Raw genomic sequence first — 16,712 nt, 5'->3', positions numbered from 1 at the left:
CTGTTTTGTTTTTTCTCCCATGCATTAATAGTAAATGCTTTATTGGATTGGATTTGCGTGATTGGATTTATGAAAGGATTAAAAAAAGCACTGCCTACTTTTAAAACAGGGTGTTTTTTGTTAGTATACTGCTGGAAAATACACTTTTATTCACTTCTCTTCTGGATGGGTTCACCACAATACTGATTTAATCTCTCTTTAATGTTGCTTGAGCTATTCTAAAAAAAATGTCACATTCATTAGTGAGACAGGTCAACATGTGGTTGAAATTATATGTCCTATTTTTTTCTATTGGTGTGGTATTGCTTTGCCATGGTTAAAATTGTAACCTCACTTTACTTTGAGGTGGCTCTCCAACCACATTTGTGGCTCCCCACTGAGGCTGGCTCATTATAGTGAATGCGGAACACCTGTGCTGAGGAAAAAGGAAGCGTTCACCCCTTTAACAGGTATCTAGTACAGTATGTTCTTGTTACAGGCAACAAATAGCAAGGTAGCTGTCCAGAGCTACATATTCATCCAGCTTCTCATTTTATTTCCCAAAATAAGGCCTTTTAGTGAGTTCATTTGTGAACATTTTTCAATAGGGTTTCAGGCTTCTTTGTGAGCTCATAGTTTTGTTTTTTCCAGAGAATATTCGGTGTTCAGAATGATGCATTGCATGTTCCTCATACTACTTATTTGTGGAAAGTTTTTGAGGATGCTTATTCTTTCCAATCTTAACCATCCATCCATTCTCCGTGTTTCAAGTTCACTCACTAAACTACTGCATAAAAATATCTCTTACAGATTCCCATTATTAAATCTCATCTCGTCACAAAGTTGATATAAAGCGAGGCAGATGACATTGTAAACTTTGATTTCCAGCGAATTGTGCCGCATCTGCTACTGCAAAATTTTAAGATGTCCCATATATTGATATATATTATCATATTTAACCAGTACCTCTCTCTCTTTCTGCATACTGTTTTCATTTACTTTCAAAAAAGACTCTCAACGTGAAGCTTCATTCACACCAATATCTGCATAATAATGTTGCACTCGCGCTGGGCTCTAGCTGTTGACAAGAAAACACTTGCAATTGCCAGATAAGAGCTCGAGTGGTGCCATTGATTAACCAAGGACTTCATTATGCTGGCTGCCATTAACAATGCAACCCCATTGATTCAGCAACTGAAATGGCTGTGGGAGAAATCAGGAAAGATAACACTAAGAGCTGCGGTTTATATTGGATTCACTGCAGGAATCCCAACACTGCTGCAGCCACATGTAAGACAATGGGCCTCTGTGTAATCCACCTTTTGCTCTAAACTGGTACTTAAAATATCTGAGTGTCACAGAACATTGCCTCAGCTATTTTTGTATTAATGCATAACGTCCTGTCTTTTCTTTGAATGCAGGGTAGTGGGGGGGGGGGGGGGGGGGGATAATAGGAGGAAATTACCATCTTTCAGCCCTGATGCCACTAATTCTTCATCACTTTCTGTATGTCTTTAAGATAAACACCAGGCAGGCATTCATTTAACTAGAACAACACAACATGTCAGTTAAGAAGACATAAATACACTTTGCTGGGTGGAAATCAATGCGCCTGTATTCTCTGCCCATCATTTCTGGAAAAAAAGGCGCATTGCGTAATATTGCTTGAAATAGCTGGTGTCAGAAGTAGGCCTGTGTTGCTGTTGCATGGTCTGAGATCTGAGTGGTGGATAAATGCAGGGCAAAGGGTGGATGACGGTGGAGGAACAGCACAGCGCTGTGGACTCAGTCGGTACTTTTGAATATACGAATAATTCCAGACAGCCGATAAAATAGAGCTGACACATTCAGACAGCGGGGACTCAAAGGACAATGAGTCCGCAGATGTAAATAGAAACCGAGAAGTTTGTGTAACTTGGTATGAATAACATAGCTGTTATTAATAATTCACAAGCTAATACTGGTTTCCTTACATCGGTTGCAATCCCCGACTGTTTAAAATGATAAATATTCATCAACGTAATTATAAGAGACTTTAATCGTTCAGATATGTTAACCTGTGTCAAACACATATCCAGCTGTCTGCACAAGGTCAGGTTAGCGTTTGAATATGATTTATGTACGGAGAAAGGACCGCCTCGTGGATTCTGTCTCGTGACGCCCCGCTTTCTAACTCGGCCAATTTTTTTTTTTTTTGTCTTTTCAAATGCTCGTTTCAAAATATATAAAGGGCATTATTTCCAGCATTAAACCCACTGCTCGAGCCTGAGCCATAGCGCATACCAAGTTCCGCTCAAAGCAAAAGCACCTCACGGGTCCTACACTGCCTTTTGAGGAATCATTTGATAGCCCTATTAACTTTCATGTAACATTGTTTCTTGAAGGCATCCACAGCGAGCGCTTCAGTGTCATTACTCTGAGAAATGTGCTTTCATACTGAACGTCGTTTACAGAAGTCCTGGAAGATACATAGTCTCGTAAAAGCCCTTAAACGCAGAATAATGGCACAAAGTCAGCTTCTGTGGGCAGAATATTTTGCTCAGATCCTGTTTTTTATTTTTCTATTTACAGTTATGTTTCATAGCTGAGTGATTTTGTTTTAAATATTTGAGTTGGACTTTAATATTTTACCTAAATAAGCGGTCGCGAATAATAGAAATGTGCCGAAAAGGCCACTATAAAATATTTTCTTAATCGGATTAGAATACAAATATGGGCGATGTTTCTCGCGGCGTATTTAATTGAAAACATATTTTTTCGGTGTCGCTTCAACGACGGAAACGCCATGTTTTAAACTCTAGAAAAATACGTCCCTTTCAGGACCTTGCCAATCCATTCAAGCCAGCAAGTTTGGAGAGCGTGTTGAGTTTAATCAATTCATAACGTCGAGATGGAGCCGAACTCACTGAAGGTAACGTTTGATATCAACCGTCGATTTGTTTTATTTTCGCATTGCGCTAAACGCCACCTGCTCTAAAGTATCCTCATGTTCCTATCCACAAAACTTTAAACATACAGCATTTGTATGACTACATCTGTGAATATGTTGACCATCTAAAAATAGTTACATGATACTAATTGTTTGCTTAAGACGGAGAGATCCTAATTTGATATTAGCCAACTATGCGTAATAACGCAGGGACATTAGAAATGTTTTTTTTCGCCTTGTTACAAATTGTTTACGAAAACGAGTTGATAAGCAATGTAAATATTTCCCTGTTTGCCTTTTTTTCCCCTCTACAGTGGGTGGGCTCGTCTTGCGGTTTACATGGACCATATATATTCTATAAAGCCTTTAAATTTAACCGGGACGCCAAACCGAGAATCCTGTCTCTCGGAGACTTTTTCTTCGTCAGATGCAAACCGGAGGATCCTATTTGCATAGCGGAGCTTCAGCTGCTCTGGGAAGAAAGAACAAGCAAACAACTTTTATCAAGCTCCAAACTTTATTTTCTACCCGAGGATACTCCCCAGGGACGCACAGTCACTCATGGAGAGGTAGGAATATTAATCGTCTGATGAATAATTGTGAATTTTTTTGGTGTTTTTAGTCCACCTCGTTCGGGAGGATTTAATTTAACATCTTTACCGCATTAAGAGTTGGCATTGGATGTCTCCGGTGACACGGGCATTTATAAACACAGGCACTGTTACTGACAATGATTGATGCGAGCAGTAAAAGGACTGACCTACAGCGGTATTTTCTTTTTCCACTAGTTTTACTTTTAGTCTGTTTGTCTATTGTGGTGTCAACTGCTGAATGTGCACTTGTCCAGCTGCGCTCAATAAGGCTGCCGCTGCGCTCTGTGGGGTTAATTGTGTTATAAAGGGGAAAATCCGCAACAATCCTGCGCCTGGGCTCTGTCATTTCATTTCTGGGTAAAGCGTGTCAAGCGCAGACATATGGGCGGAAATTGCGAAACGGTAATGAATGCATGGGATCAAACTGGCTCAGATCGGTCGCTACGATAGTTATTAGATATTTTGTAATGCAGCCTGATGTTGAAAGAAGTAGAGCGAGTCATAAAGCGTGGCAGAGCAAAAAGCCAGCGCTGACACGTTTTAGCTACTCTCCGCGTTTTGCATAATTTTCCATGTGAGCATTTCCATCCTTAATAATGTGATATTGCACTTAAAACCTCTGTGTGTTGAATTACGCTGTTGTTGGCACAGAAAAGCAATAGTTATAATTGGCTGTGGCCATATGTGGCGCTTGTGATCCGGTTACATCGCTGCACTGAATGGCATTAGTCTGATTATTGAGTTTTTCTAACCGGCTGTAAAACAAATGATGTGTTGTTTTTTTCCCTGATACGACCGCAGCACTTTAATTACTGCTATGTGCTTTTGATCACTTGCGGCTGCATTGAAATCACCCTCTGGTGCTCATATATTGTTTATAGGGAAGGACAAAGCCGTGTTTGTACTTGACTCTTCCGCTGAAGGTTTACTTACATTCTTTCCTCTTGAGTAATAGAGTGCCTATCACATTTCCCTTTCATGAAAAAGGTGGCTATTTATGGGCAGCGCTTTAGACAAACTATCATTCTTGTATGAACTGGTATCATCTCCCGAAATCCCCTCGCGTTAGTCTTTAGCACGCTGCAATTATTTAGTAATTACTTCGAGTGCATGCATTGCTGATTCTAAGGCAACGCTTGCGCAACGACGTGTCTTCCCCGCCCCTTTCCCAAAGACTTATTTGCATTGCAAAGTGCTTACATTCCACTCCACTGGACATCATATCTGGAAAATATGATACTTAACTACCAGAAGGTGTGTCCTGGCAGTGCAAATGAAACCTCATATTTGTCATATATATGAAAAAGTGCAGGATAAGAGAAGTCACAGCAGAAATAAAAAGCAGTCTCTATGCATAAACAAGGCATTGTAATGATTATAGAAGAGGGCTGATATGTTTAAGTGCAATGTAGGTGCCTCCAGGCTGACCTCAATTAAAGGACTTGTCAAACACTCCACTCTCAGCAAATCGGACTACTTACTGTATATTACAGAGTGGAAATTGCCCTGACAACTTCAAGTCAGTTTATGACCTTCACAGAGCCCATTCAGATTCTCGCTGACTTTGCCCCATAACACTAATCTGCACCGCATGAGTCAGCTAGGAGTGCTTACAGAGGCAAGCCGTAATCCAAAAAACAAACAGGAAGGGCAAGCCAGTCTGACAATAAAGCTATGACATTAAAACTCATCGGCTGCTAAACTCTGCGTCTGAGTGATGTATGTGTGAAAAGGTAAACATTAGAGAGAAGTTCATTTTTAGCTGCGCTGAAAAGTGGTGTATAAAGACAGATTAATGACTGTGGAGCCACGCTGACTCTAAATCTGTAATTGACTGGCTGAAAATCAGGGGTTCAAATTAGCCCAGTGACTCATGCAGATATGAACTTGATAACTTGCAGTTCTCAGGAAGTGTGTTGTTTTCACAAGGTTTTGGTGTTAAATGAGCACGGGCAACATCATGAGGTAAAGCCACAATTTATAACATTCACTCTCAGATCATGTGAGATTTACTCTTGAATATTTTCACACAACATAAAGCAGAATCAGTGTATGACTTATGACAGTCGGTGCTGCTTTGCTCTCTTTCTCCAACAGATCATGCCTTGTATCTTGTAGATAACTATTATCTTAAGCCTGAAGCCAATATCCTCCAAATACCAAAAAGGCATGACTTTGTTTTAAGATATCAAAACAGCCATATATTGAACAATTCCCCAGAATTGGATTACTGATTCACTTGTGTTCTCAGTGCTGTGGTATGATGTAATTTCCTGGTTATTTCTCAGGTATTTGTTTGCTCTCAGCCTCTCCTGCGCTGTATTTGTCATGTTTTGCTGTGCTGTGCAGTGACAAGAGGAACCAACCCGTGACCTACTGTGCTTGTTTTTCTTCTGTCAAAGGGTTGGAGGTCAATTCCTTTTAAACACAGCCAGCTTTGAATCCACTCAACTTTGGCTGGAAACAAAAATAATGATTCATCGAATAAGCGTAACTCTCGGCGCCCGTATTTGCTGAACGGTTGATAAACAGATCCAGGGAAAAATTTATTAACCTATTTATGCTGAGTTAATTATTAAGTCCATATGTAGAGGAAGCTTTATTTTTCATTGGATCACAGCATGACAAACAGTGTTTACCCCCACCAGTTGAGCTCAGCTTGCTCTTTAAACAGGCTTTGTGTAGAGTTGCTCACCCATTATGACAAACCCTCTATTGGGGCCTCTGCTCTATTTGTCTGCCTGCAAACTGCCACCAACGAAGCAGTCACATGTGTTTTAAAACTCACTGAGTGACACATTATTTCTTCTCACTCCAAATGGCCTGCCTCTCTTGCTGGTGCTGCTCACCGGCTGTAATACTTTCTGTTTTTGGACTCCCTATTTCAGGAGAGAGCTGTTGTAGATAACAGCTCACCACACACACACACACACACACACACACACACACACACACACACACACACACACACACACACACACACACACACACAACACCCACTTATTGTATACGCTGCTTCAGGCGGTTAATTGCTTATTCTTATCTTATACTATATATCCCACATTAGTGCAAATACAGCAAGGTTCTCTTAATAGGAAGTCACAACCGCAGAGAATATTTCTAGATCATGTTATATTAATGTGCTATTATCATCACCTCTGATTTCATCTGACCTCTCTTCTCCTCTATTCTGTCCCTCTAGCTGACAAGGCTTTGGCTCACACACACACATACATACACACACATAGACACAGAGACACACATACACATACACAGACACACTGACAGGCTGGGGACTGCAGCAGTAGGCCAGTATTGATTGCTGTGGAAAACACTTTGGCATGCATCCAGAGCCATTTCTTCAGTACATGGCAGTAGTCCATGCATGTGTTTCAGTGCTTGGAAAGCCAGCTTGTAGGGAAATTAGATTGTATTCATTTGCTGCTTCTTTGATTTTTCCTAAGGGAAAAACCCTGAATGGGTAATTCAAGCATCTGGGATGCTAGTTGAGTTAAGTGTAAGTGGCTTAGATATGCGACCAGCATTTTGATGGATAAGGTCGTTCTGCTGAATGACTCGAGTGTAAATGTGATATGGCACATTTTTACAGTGATCCTTTGAGTGCGTCCATACTGCTCTGTTGCCTTGACCAGTGTGTGCATTATAGCAAATCTCCCCATTCACACAACAATGGCAGGAATTTAGAGGTGGGTTGGGGGGGTTGGAGTGGGGATGTGTTTAGTGTGCATGTGTGGCGTGCACGCATATATGCCTCCTCCTGCCGCAGAACAAGTCATTAACTCTGAACACTGCCCTCCAGTGAATTCCTCACCATTGCTGAAATAGCATGTAAATTATTACCAGCTTTTTAGGATAGTGTAATTTAAAACCTTTAAAATGTAATACACTGGACTTCAAAGGCTATAAAAAACCCCTGCAAACATTCTGATTCTGATTCTTTTCACCAAATGTCTTTGCAGGCTAAAGTAATGATATGTTACAGCGGAGCCTGTTTGTCAACACACAGAAGACTTTTGGTGCTCTTTAGTTCAGTTTTTTCCACTTTGTCATTGACTAACCACTTGAACAGGCAAACATTTGCCTTGATGCATGACTCCAGCGCCCCCAGCTATAGTGGATCGTTATTATAACCTTTGAGGAGAATGCAGCCACAGATGGGAAGCTCTTGCTTAAATCCTCCAGCCAATATTTTTAATTCTTAACTGCGCTCTCTTAGATGGAGCATGTGGAATCAACATGCATTCAGTCTCTCTGTATTTCTATTTATTTATTTATTTATTTATTTATTTTTGCGTGCGCATTTGCTAAAATACAAGGATACAAAGCTGCAGCGATTCAAGGGAGCTGACACAGCTTTTTTGTGGTGTCACCTTACATGATGGATGCCTCACCCACTTTCAGTAAGGCTTTGAAAACTCCTCTTATCTTGCTATTTCTCTCTTTCGTTATAACTGCAAAAGAATGCAAAGTTCATAAATCACCCTGGCCGATGTAAGTGAAGTTGCTTAATGGAATCAGTGAATAAAAGATGAGTTCAGCACCCTGCTGATATTACAGCAACATTTATGCATGTGAATAAACTGCTTCAATTAAGTGGTAGTACATAATGTACAGTCACCTTTTAAATGCAATGCTTTGAACTCTTTGTAGTCTTTAGGCAGTCTCAAAAAGAAAATATTCTAATTCAATTGTTCCAGGCTTACTCCCCTGAGTTCCTCTTTAATTCCCAGATAAGTTTGTTTTGGGACACTGAAGCCAAGGTCAGTCATGGGGAGGGGAGATAGATAATGAACTCATATTGTGTTTCCTAGCCTCTCTCTCTCTTTCTTTCTCCTTCTTTCTCTCAATTTTTCCACTTCTCTCTTTCTCCCTCTCTGTCTCTTCATTGTCCATGTCACCATGTCCATTACTCAATTACTAATCTCCTTTGGCCTTAGGAATTCCAGTGCTGACCTCTCCGAGGCAGCAGGCTGAAACCTTCCCAGCATGACAGGAGCACTGTGTGTATGTGTACGTGTGTGCCCATAGTATAGAAAGATACCCACCAACTGGGAGCATGCACCCCTTGACTCTCAAGCTGAAAGTCCCGTCTGAGCGATGAGATGCTCCGCCGCAGAACGCTGACAGTCAGGAATGTCTGCCTTAATGCTCGCGCACAGTGGCGTGGATTTCTCACAGGGAATTGTTTGGAGTGATATGGAATATTTCAGGGTACATTGTTTGTAATTGGATCACCAAATATAGGATTGGGAATGTCCCTTATGTGCTGTTTTGCCACCAGTACACTATTGCATCCATATAAATTGAATGATATGGATTTTAGCGAGTTTAATTTCAATGAGATTGCTGGAGTCATGGGTTTCTGGAACAGAGTTATCTACAGTTTCGCAGCAGCAGGCTGTTTTTTCTACTTTCAGTCCATTATGTGCAGTCATAGCAATAAATTCACTCAGTAATGTTTTTGGAGATATCATGCTGCTGCAGTAATAACATAAATTATTGATAGAAGTATGGAGCCACGCTGTAACACTGAGCTGTTAATGTGTTATCTTGCATTTTAACTCAACCGTAAAAGGAGCAGTTTGTGTTTATATGGGCTTATTGATGTACCCACAGTAAAATTATGCCAACACATGAAGATATTTAGTGTTGTGTATAAATGCTTCTAATGCATCTGTGTCGGAAGTGTCAATGAAATGACACCAGGCTATTTGGTGTGTTGCTGATGTGGAGTGTCACCTCGTGGCTGCAGGCTTGTAGTCCTCTGACCTATATTATCAAGTGGCCTGCTGGCTGTGTCTGCCGCTTTGCTAAACTATCAACTGCCTAACTCGAAATGACAGCACAGTGTGGATGGGCGGCATTTACAGAGGAGCAGGGCCCCAAGACGCCCCAAATCAGAGGAGTGAGAAGAAGACCCCTGCAACGCTGCTACAGTGATTAATCTTAGTAAAATTAGTCAATTAATGGGGCTGACAGAATGTTAGTCAACAGCAGTTTAGCAAGTAGGTTAGCAGTTATTGTAGTCATCATTTCCCCTATTATTACGCATTATTTTCTTAATCAATTTTACTGACTGATACTGGAAATTTGTGGTTTCTTTGAACAATCACATTATTGAGAAGCCTTTGGTATAGCATGCAGGGGTTCTTCAGATGATCCCAATTTTGCTTTTTATGATCTATCATTATACATAAACAATAACAAGTGGATGGTACAGATCCTGGCCTGGATATCTACCAGTTATAGCCCCCCAACAAACTGACCATTGCCCTCATGTCTGATGATATTCAATCAGACTAGCTGAGGGGTTCTTCTGTTGCTAGATCAGTGCCTTTAAATTTCTCGTTTGACCCAGTAGTGTGAAAACTATTCAGGTTTCTGTTGCTGTGGTGTAAGAAGCTCAGAATATACTCAGAACTGAGACATCACAACTTCTAGGAGTTTAATATTTATTCGAAAATATCAACAATGTTCAGTTTAATTTGATATCAAATATTGAGTGGGCCCAGCTTTAAATATTTTCTCTTGCAATGCCACTTTGACTCCAGGCTAAAAGTCATGAAGGAAATAGTCATTTGTTGTAGCTGCAGTTCAGTGTTTTTCTCAGTGTAAGGGCAAAAGAGGTTGGTGCAATGCTGCTGTTTTGATCATTTCTCAACAACTTACGGACTTGGCTGGTTTTCAGAAGCCTTTTACGGAAACACAGCACATTACCAAACTCTTTACCTAAACATTTCTCAATCAAATATCATGACTTATGCAAACCACAAGCCAAAATTCATCTTCCTGCTGCAGCTCACAGACTCGCTGCTGTAAAGTTGTGCAGCCAAAGTACAGAAGGGAAAGGAAAGGCATTATATGGCAAAGTAATGGATGTAGCCTGTTTTCAGGGCTGCAGCTCTGTTCATAGACTGATTATATTCTGGACTGTGTTGACAGCTCCTGAATTGCGCTCACCTGTTGTGTTTTGCTCTCAAGCCGAACAAGTCCCCAAACAGCATCTGTTGACAGTCACACAAGGCACCATGTCATTCACCTGATTAATATAGAGGGAATGGCTGTGTGTTTTTAAGGTTTGATATAGCTGCGTGTATGCTCCGGTGTGCTATTGGGAGACTTGAATTACTGCCGTTTGACTGTTTGAGCATTCAGTGCATTATTTTAGCTGTAAATGGGTTCAAGTGCAATATTTCATGATGTTGTTTCTCAATATGCTGTCAAGAGATTGCATCAAAGTATAGTAGGTAATTCTGTAGAAATACACTACAATGTGGTTTTTGGCTGCAGGCTGAATGCTATTTACTGTTGCTCTACATTATTCAAATGGCCGGCTTTTCTGAAGGCAGAAACAGCAGTCAGTTTTTCATTGCATGGAAAGCCGGTTACAACCACCCGCCACCACTTGACAGCTGAAGACAGCTCATTATAAGAAGACCGAAAACCCATGTTTGATGTTTCTACTTAGTGAGGGAGGCACAGCTATATCAAGCTATCCCTCGCAGGCTTTTCCTTTATAAGGAAATACTGTCTCCAACTGGTTGGGATTTGATATGCCTTTAGTTGCAATGATGTGAGAACTGAATATGGGTAATTGTATAGACAGAGCACTCAGGGAGAATCTGAAACACACAAAAGCCATATGCATGTTTCTGGAATTTGGTGACAAACTCGAAACAAATACGACATTAAATGGCTAAAAAAAAAACCAGCTTATCTTAACATTTAAAGATTCACAAAGAAAGGATTTGTTCTAAAGTGTAGCTTTATTTTGTCCACACCCTCTGCCAACACACATTGATATGACATAAATGGCTGTTATTTTAATGTCGACAGCTCTTTGAGGGGAAATAAGTACAGGCAGACAGATGCCTGGTAAATTGGAGATAACCAAGGTAAACATCAGAGACCTACTCAGTGTGTCTGCGTTTCTGCCCGTACACATCTGTCCTCCAGATTTCCCTGTTTCTGTAATAGCCATCTTACAGCACAGCACTCCATTCTGTTGGTAACAAGCACTTCAGCCATTAGCCCTTCAAATGGAAACACATTTAAGCATGTCTGCTTCCTTCCCTCCTCTGGACTTGTAGTTCTTTTGAGCATGAGAGTTATTAAAAGGAGCTGAATCCACCGTAGGAAAAAAATAGGTTGAAGCACACACAGACGGGAGAACAAATCTTATTAAGCAAGCCAACTGAGCAGACTGAAGTATGTACACAAAACGTTGCCTCTGTGTCAACCATGCGCGTCACTGCTATAAATTTACATTTTATAGTTTCCTGACAGTGCCACATTAGTTTTACTGTGCACTGAAGAAACCTGTGGCTACAGCGTTTTCCTCTTCATTCATTACATTCCCGGTATAACAAATTACATTTCAACTGCTCTTCTTCACTTTGAAGGTGTAATCATAGCCACTGAGTGCGTCTTGTCATTTTAGAGCATAAAATCTTAACATTCACGGTGATTATCAGGAGCCCGACTTCCTAAACGCTAATCAAAGAGTCAAAAACACCTATGTCCTCAATGACATTGATTTAGTTGCTGGCATAAATTCAATTCAGCAATCATCCACATCATCCATATTCATGGTGCGGTAATTTACTTACATTAAGGTGCATCCAAAGCCATAACGTTACTTTATGCACATACAAATTGAGATTATACACAGGCCGTTTAGCTGTTGTGTCCTATTTATTCTATAAACTCTCATTTCGACTCTGATCTTTGGTCTAATTTTAATCCTCTCTTTTTTTACCCAAACTTTGACCCTGATTATGCTCAGCTTAGTTTGAGTAGTGGACCTGATGTGGTGCAATACTTTACTTAAGACGCTACTTTTACGTTAGTATATTTCAGAGCAACACTTTCACTTTTATGAGAGTTTTTCTTTTTTAGAAAAGTATAATTTTGAACCTGTATGTGTTTTCTGTACTGTATTCTATAATTATTTGTGTTTGTTTTAGGTTTTCTAATCTCATAAACCCAAGTTGTGTAATTATTTACACACCACAGTTGGTTATTGTTGGTCTCGGTTATTAAAAATAGCACATCTGCATACTTGGAGATGTGCTGTTTTGAAATGTTTATGTGTCTATGCAACAAAACCATTTCAGAGCCATAAAATTGTGGTGGAACTAGATGATCCATTTCCGTGGCACAGCTGCGTTTATGTAACTCGCTACGTGATTCTGCTCCTGCCTCTTTTCAGCACGAAGTAATTGCGCTGTCTGAGAAGGTGATCGTGCGACTGGAGGACCTGGTGAAGTGGACGGTACCAGACTTCTCAGGATGGGACAACAGTCTCAAGGCCGAGCCGTTGAAACCCTCGGTGCTCCGGGAGCTGGGGACCAATGGGAGGAGGGAGGCCCTCCACCGCTACAGGGAGAGCACCCTTACCAGTGGACTCAACTTCAAGGATGTCCAGAGGGAGAGGGCACAGCTAGGTGAGCTCCGGCAGAGACCTCAATTTCTTTTTAGCCTTTTATGAGGTTATTTTTATTATTTTCCTTCATTCCAAAAGGTTACTGTCATCTTTCCATTTTCTCTGGGCTGCTGTGTTGAATGTTTATGTATTTGTGTCCCATGTTCACCATTTATCATCATATGTTTATTGTCCTTTGGTTGGTTTAACAAGTGTTGTCTTGACTGGAGTAATTCATCAGTGCATAGTTGGAATTACTCCCGCTATAATGAGCTAAGAATCACACTAATACAAGCAGGCTAGAGGTAATGGCAGTGTGTTTGCCAACATATTATCATCTTACAGTGTTACAGCTCTGTTTTCTGAGTGTGACAACAACAAAGACTGCACTGCAAAAATCACATCATTCTGCTGGCAATGTCATAAATAATTGAGTTACATCAAACTGCAGTATAAGGCACCTCTGATACTGTCTTATCCATCAGTTCAGATCATAATTGGCTGTGTAGCTCAGCAGCCTTAAGGATCATTGCTGTGTGTATCTGAATGGCTGTCTGGTGTATTCATCATGTACACCGTGCCATTAAGTGTCAGTGAATGCTTGTTTCTTGAAGCAGGCTCTTGGGTTCTCACTACAGCCTTACCCATGAATCAACCCCAACGTAAAGCTGGATGTCTCTGGAGATGACTCATCTGATTCAGATAGGAAACTCTGGCATTTGAGCCTAATAATCAGAAAGAACATTATGTTCCCTTTGAAGCCTTTTCCTACTTATTTGCCTTTCCCTCACTTGGCTGTGATGCAATGCCAAATACTGCTTATAATGGTTTTACATAGCATAGCAAACATGCTTGAAATGCCATCAATTACAGTATTTCTTGTCAGATCACCAGTGCCTTTCCTTGCGATTTAAGCAAGCCAGAATTTTTTAGCTTCCTGATCCTCTAATAATTAATTTTTAATAACCATCTTATTCCTAAAGCCAACATGGAAGTAAAACTGCTACAGGCTTTAAAAATACTTTTTTTTCTTCTGTAGAAAATAGTGATTTATTGATGACTCTTGTAGTGTTTTCTGCTCAGGATCTTCCGGGAAGAGAGGCTGTTGTGTTTCTGTGTGATGCTGTAATGCCCTTGATTACTCGACATTGCTTGAATCTCATACGCAAAAAGGACAAGGCGATCAATAATGAATGCTTTGTTGTTATTCCAGTAATCAATATAGCGTGAATGTGCCTGCAGGCGCGTGTGTGTGTCTATGATTGCTCGCTTTCATAAATAGATGTGTCAGCTTGCTTCTGAAATGGTATTATGCTCCTTATTTGGATTTTCTTTAAACGTGTGGTATAGTCTAGAATTTATAGATTTAACTGTTGTTGGTGTAATAACCTGATGATAACGCTGTTGCTACTGAGAGCCTGCCTCTGTGTGTGCGTGAATGCATGTGTGTGTGCATGTGTTGCTAATGAGCAGCGCTGCCGTTAATGACTCCATCAGGCTGTTTCTAAATGCACTTGTCACTCCGATGGGACACTCCGCCAGAGAATCTGCCCAGTCAGCAGAACGGGCTCAGGCTCTGGCAGGGCACCAGAGACACACATACACACTCCGACACACATACACACATAGATGCACACGCATGATACACACCGACAATCAGTGGTGTGCGCTCACTTATCCATTTGTTTGTTTGTTCACTATATCTTTGGCGTGTGTCAGTTGTTGACAGTCTAACAATATGAGAGAGGCAGAGAGTTTGGGAGAGAAATATGAAATATGCCACTGCAATGCTGCTGACTACCAAAATGAAATATTCATACCACAGCAGCAGCAGATCAGATATAAAAGTAGCCTTAAAGCATCCTGTAGCTGAATGCTTGTAATTCTGTACAATACGTTCGCTCATTCGCTTTCTTAGCCAACTAATGCTTTTATGATACAACTCTACACGCTTCTTCTTCTCTTTTTTTTTTAGATTCTTTTAGCCTGAAGTGGCAGCCTTCTTTATAACTTGAGTGATGCATTTGCTGATTGTTATTCTCAGGCTGATGTGTAACTATGTCAGAAGAATTGGATTGTTCCTCATAACAGGATACTGCAGCAATACCACAAGCTGCACAGAAAAGCATTGTGAGCTAAAGAGCAATAAAGTGTGCCATTGTTATCGAGGAAAACTTCTTTTTTTTTTTTTTTTTTTCCAAGTGTGCATCCTAACTTTTCCTGGCATGCTGCCAGCGTGAATAAAGTGCACTGCTGTGCATTTGTGTCTCACAGGCAACATGTGAAAAATAAAAGACAAATGTGTTTCAAGCAGCAGGAAGACATTTTTTTGTTTTCATCTGTATTACATTGGGTTTTGTGGTTTGGTAAGCGAACAAAGCTCTACTGTATTCTCTCCTCAGAAATGCGTAAAAAGTGTAACAAAAGATGCCCACATTAAGTAAAGTAATTAATTAGAAGCAAGTGACCTTTACTGCAGTCCTGCACCGTTGGCAGCTCTGCAAAACCTTCAAGGCAGAGAAATTATTGGTATCATAATTCAAATTCCAGCAAGTGTTTCACAAAGTGCCATACCTGAAATAACAGGGTGTCTTTCTTTGGTCTTTTAACAATGTCATCTGTTGAAAGTTAAGTTTTGACATGTATGCCTTGTCACTTTCTTAGCCAAGAAGGTCAAAATTAGGTAATATCTTTATGCTATATTTAAAGCTGCTGCAGCTTCTTAGCTCAGCACCAAAACTGGAAAAACGAGAAACATCTATTCTGGCTCTGACACTGTGTCTCTCCTCAAATACTTCCATTACTACACTTCCATGTAGCACACAATGTACACTTTGTACCTCATTGCATAATAGGTGATATTTGACTGTGTCAGAGTGAACGTATTGGTAAGCTGTTGGTAGTTGCAGCATTTGAATGTTAGCTCCAAATGTTCTAAATGTTTACAGCTTAGCAAGCCAATGAACACTCATACATTAATCTATAGTGTGGACATTGGGGTAACACAGAAAACCCCCCAAAAATAATAGAGTTCACAGTGTGTTTTAAATCATCTTCTGCAGCATTCTTGCAGATATAACAACTCTATGATACCCCCTGGTGCAGATATCTTTTACATACTTGAACAAACACATTCAATCTTATGTTCCCTCTCTCATGGACAAACTACTCAATAAGACACTTGCTGAAAAACAAATTGTTGCGTAGTCAAAGTCAACATGTTCACGGGAATTTTCCACAAATGACAGAGAGCAAGGTCAGGAAATACAAATAATATATTTCCCAGCTTGCCACCGCCACTTTAAGAAAAGGCACCTATTTTAGGAGTCTAAAATGTTGTGTAGATCTTTGCAGCTAAAATTAAATACATGGGAAAAACGTGTATTTTATAAACAAAGCTGGGCATTGCTTCACAAGATGGACCCATGCTTAAACATACTGTACAGTGGAACCTTTACAATCTGTCCAGTTTTGGCTAAGCACCATATATATCTGGATGTCTATTTGATAGTCCTATCAGCAGTGCTCCTCCTACCTTCTTGGACCTGCTGCACTGCATTAGCCTCACCATTGAAAGCCTTTGTACGTAGCCAAAGTGGTTACCCACCGAGGGTAAGAAGCATGTAATGTCAGTCAACTTTATGACCATTGTAAGTCCACCATCAGTGTACTAGTGCACTCACACCGAGTTATCAGTGTGAACCCGCTTGAACTCAAAATAGCAAAGGGAAATACAGGAGTACTTGATTTGAGGCAATCTGCAGTT

At 40.5% G+C, this 16,712-nt stretch overlaps 1 protein-coding gene across 2 annotated transcripts in view; it reads left to right on the top strand.

The window, feature by feature from the left end:
• Positions 1 to 2,820: 2,820 nt before the first annotated feature.
• Positions 2,821 to 16,712, top strand: part of arid5b (AT-rich interaction domain 5B) — a 74,875-nt gene continuing 60,983 nt past the window's right edge. The window contains exons 1-3 of one of the 2 annotated variants that reach the window (XM_086259083.1): positions 2,821 to 2,890; positions 3,223 to 3,477; positions 12,734 to 12,968. In XM_086259083.1, coding sequence (XP_086115209.1) covers positions 2,870 to 2,890; positions 3,223 to 3,477; positions 12,734 to 12,968 — 511 coding nt within the window. In that variant the 5' untranslated portion in view covers positions 2,821 to 2,869. The remainder of the gene's footprint in view (positions 2,891 to 3,222; positions 3,478 to 12,733; positions 12,969 to 16,712) is intronic. The other variant, XM_086259084.1, reaches the window with a different exon arrangement.

Source organism: Aulonocara sp. 'chitande type north' Nkhata Bay, linkage group LG13 (genome assembly GCF_057382095.1).
Source record: "Aulonocara sp. 'chitande type north' Nkhata Bay isolate Kocher_YH1m ecotype deep benthic linkage group LG13, A_spYH_male_GT1.1, whole genome shotgun sequence".
NCBI classification, from domain to species: Eukaryota; Metazoa; Chordata; class Actinopteri; order Cichliformes; family Cichlidae; genus Aulonocara; species Aulonocara sp. 'chitande type north' Nkhata Bay.
This window is presented reverse-complemented; position numbering and strand designations above follow the sequence as displayed.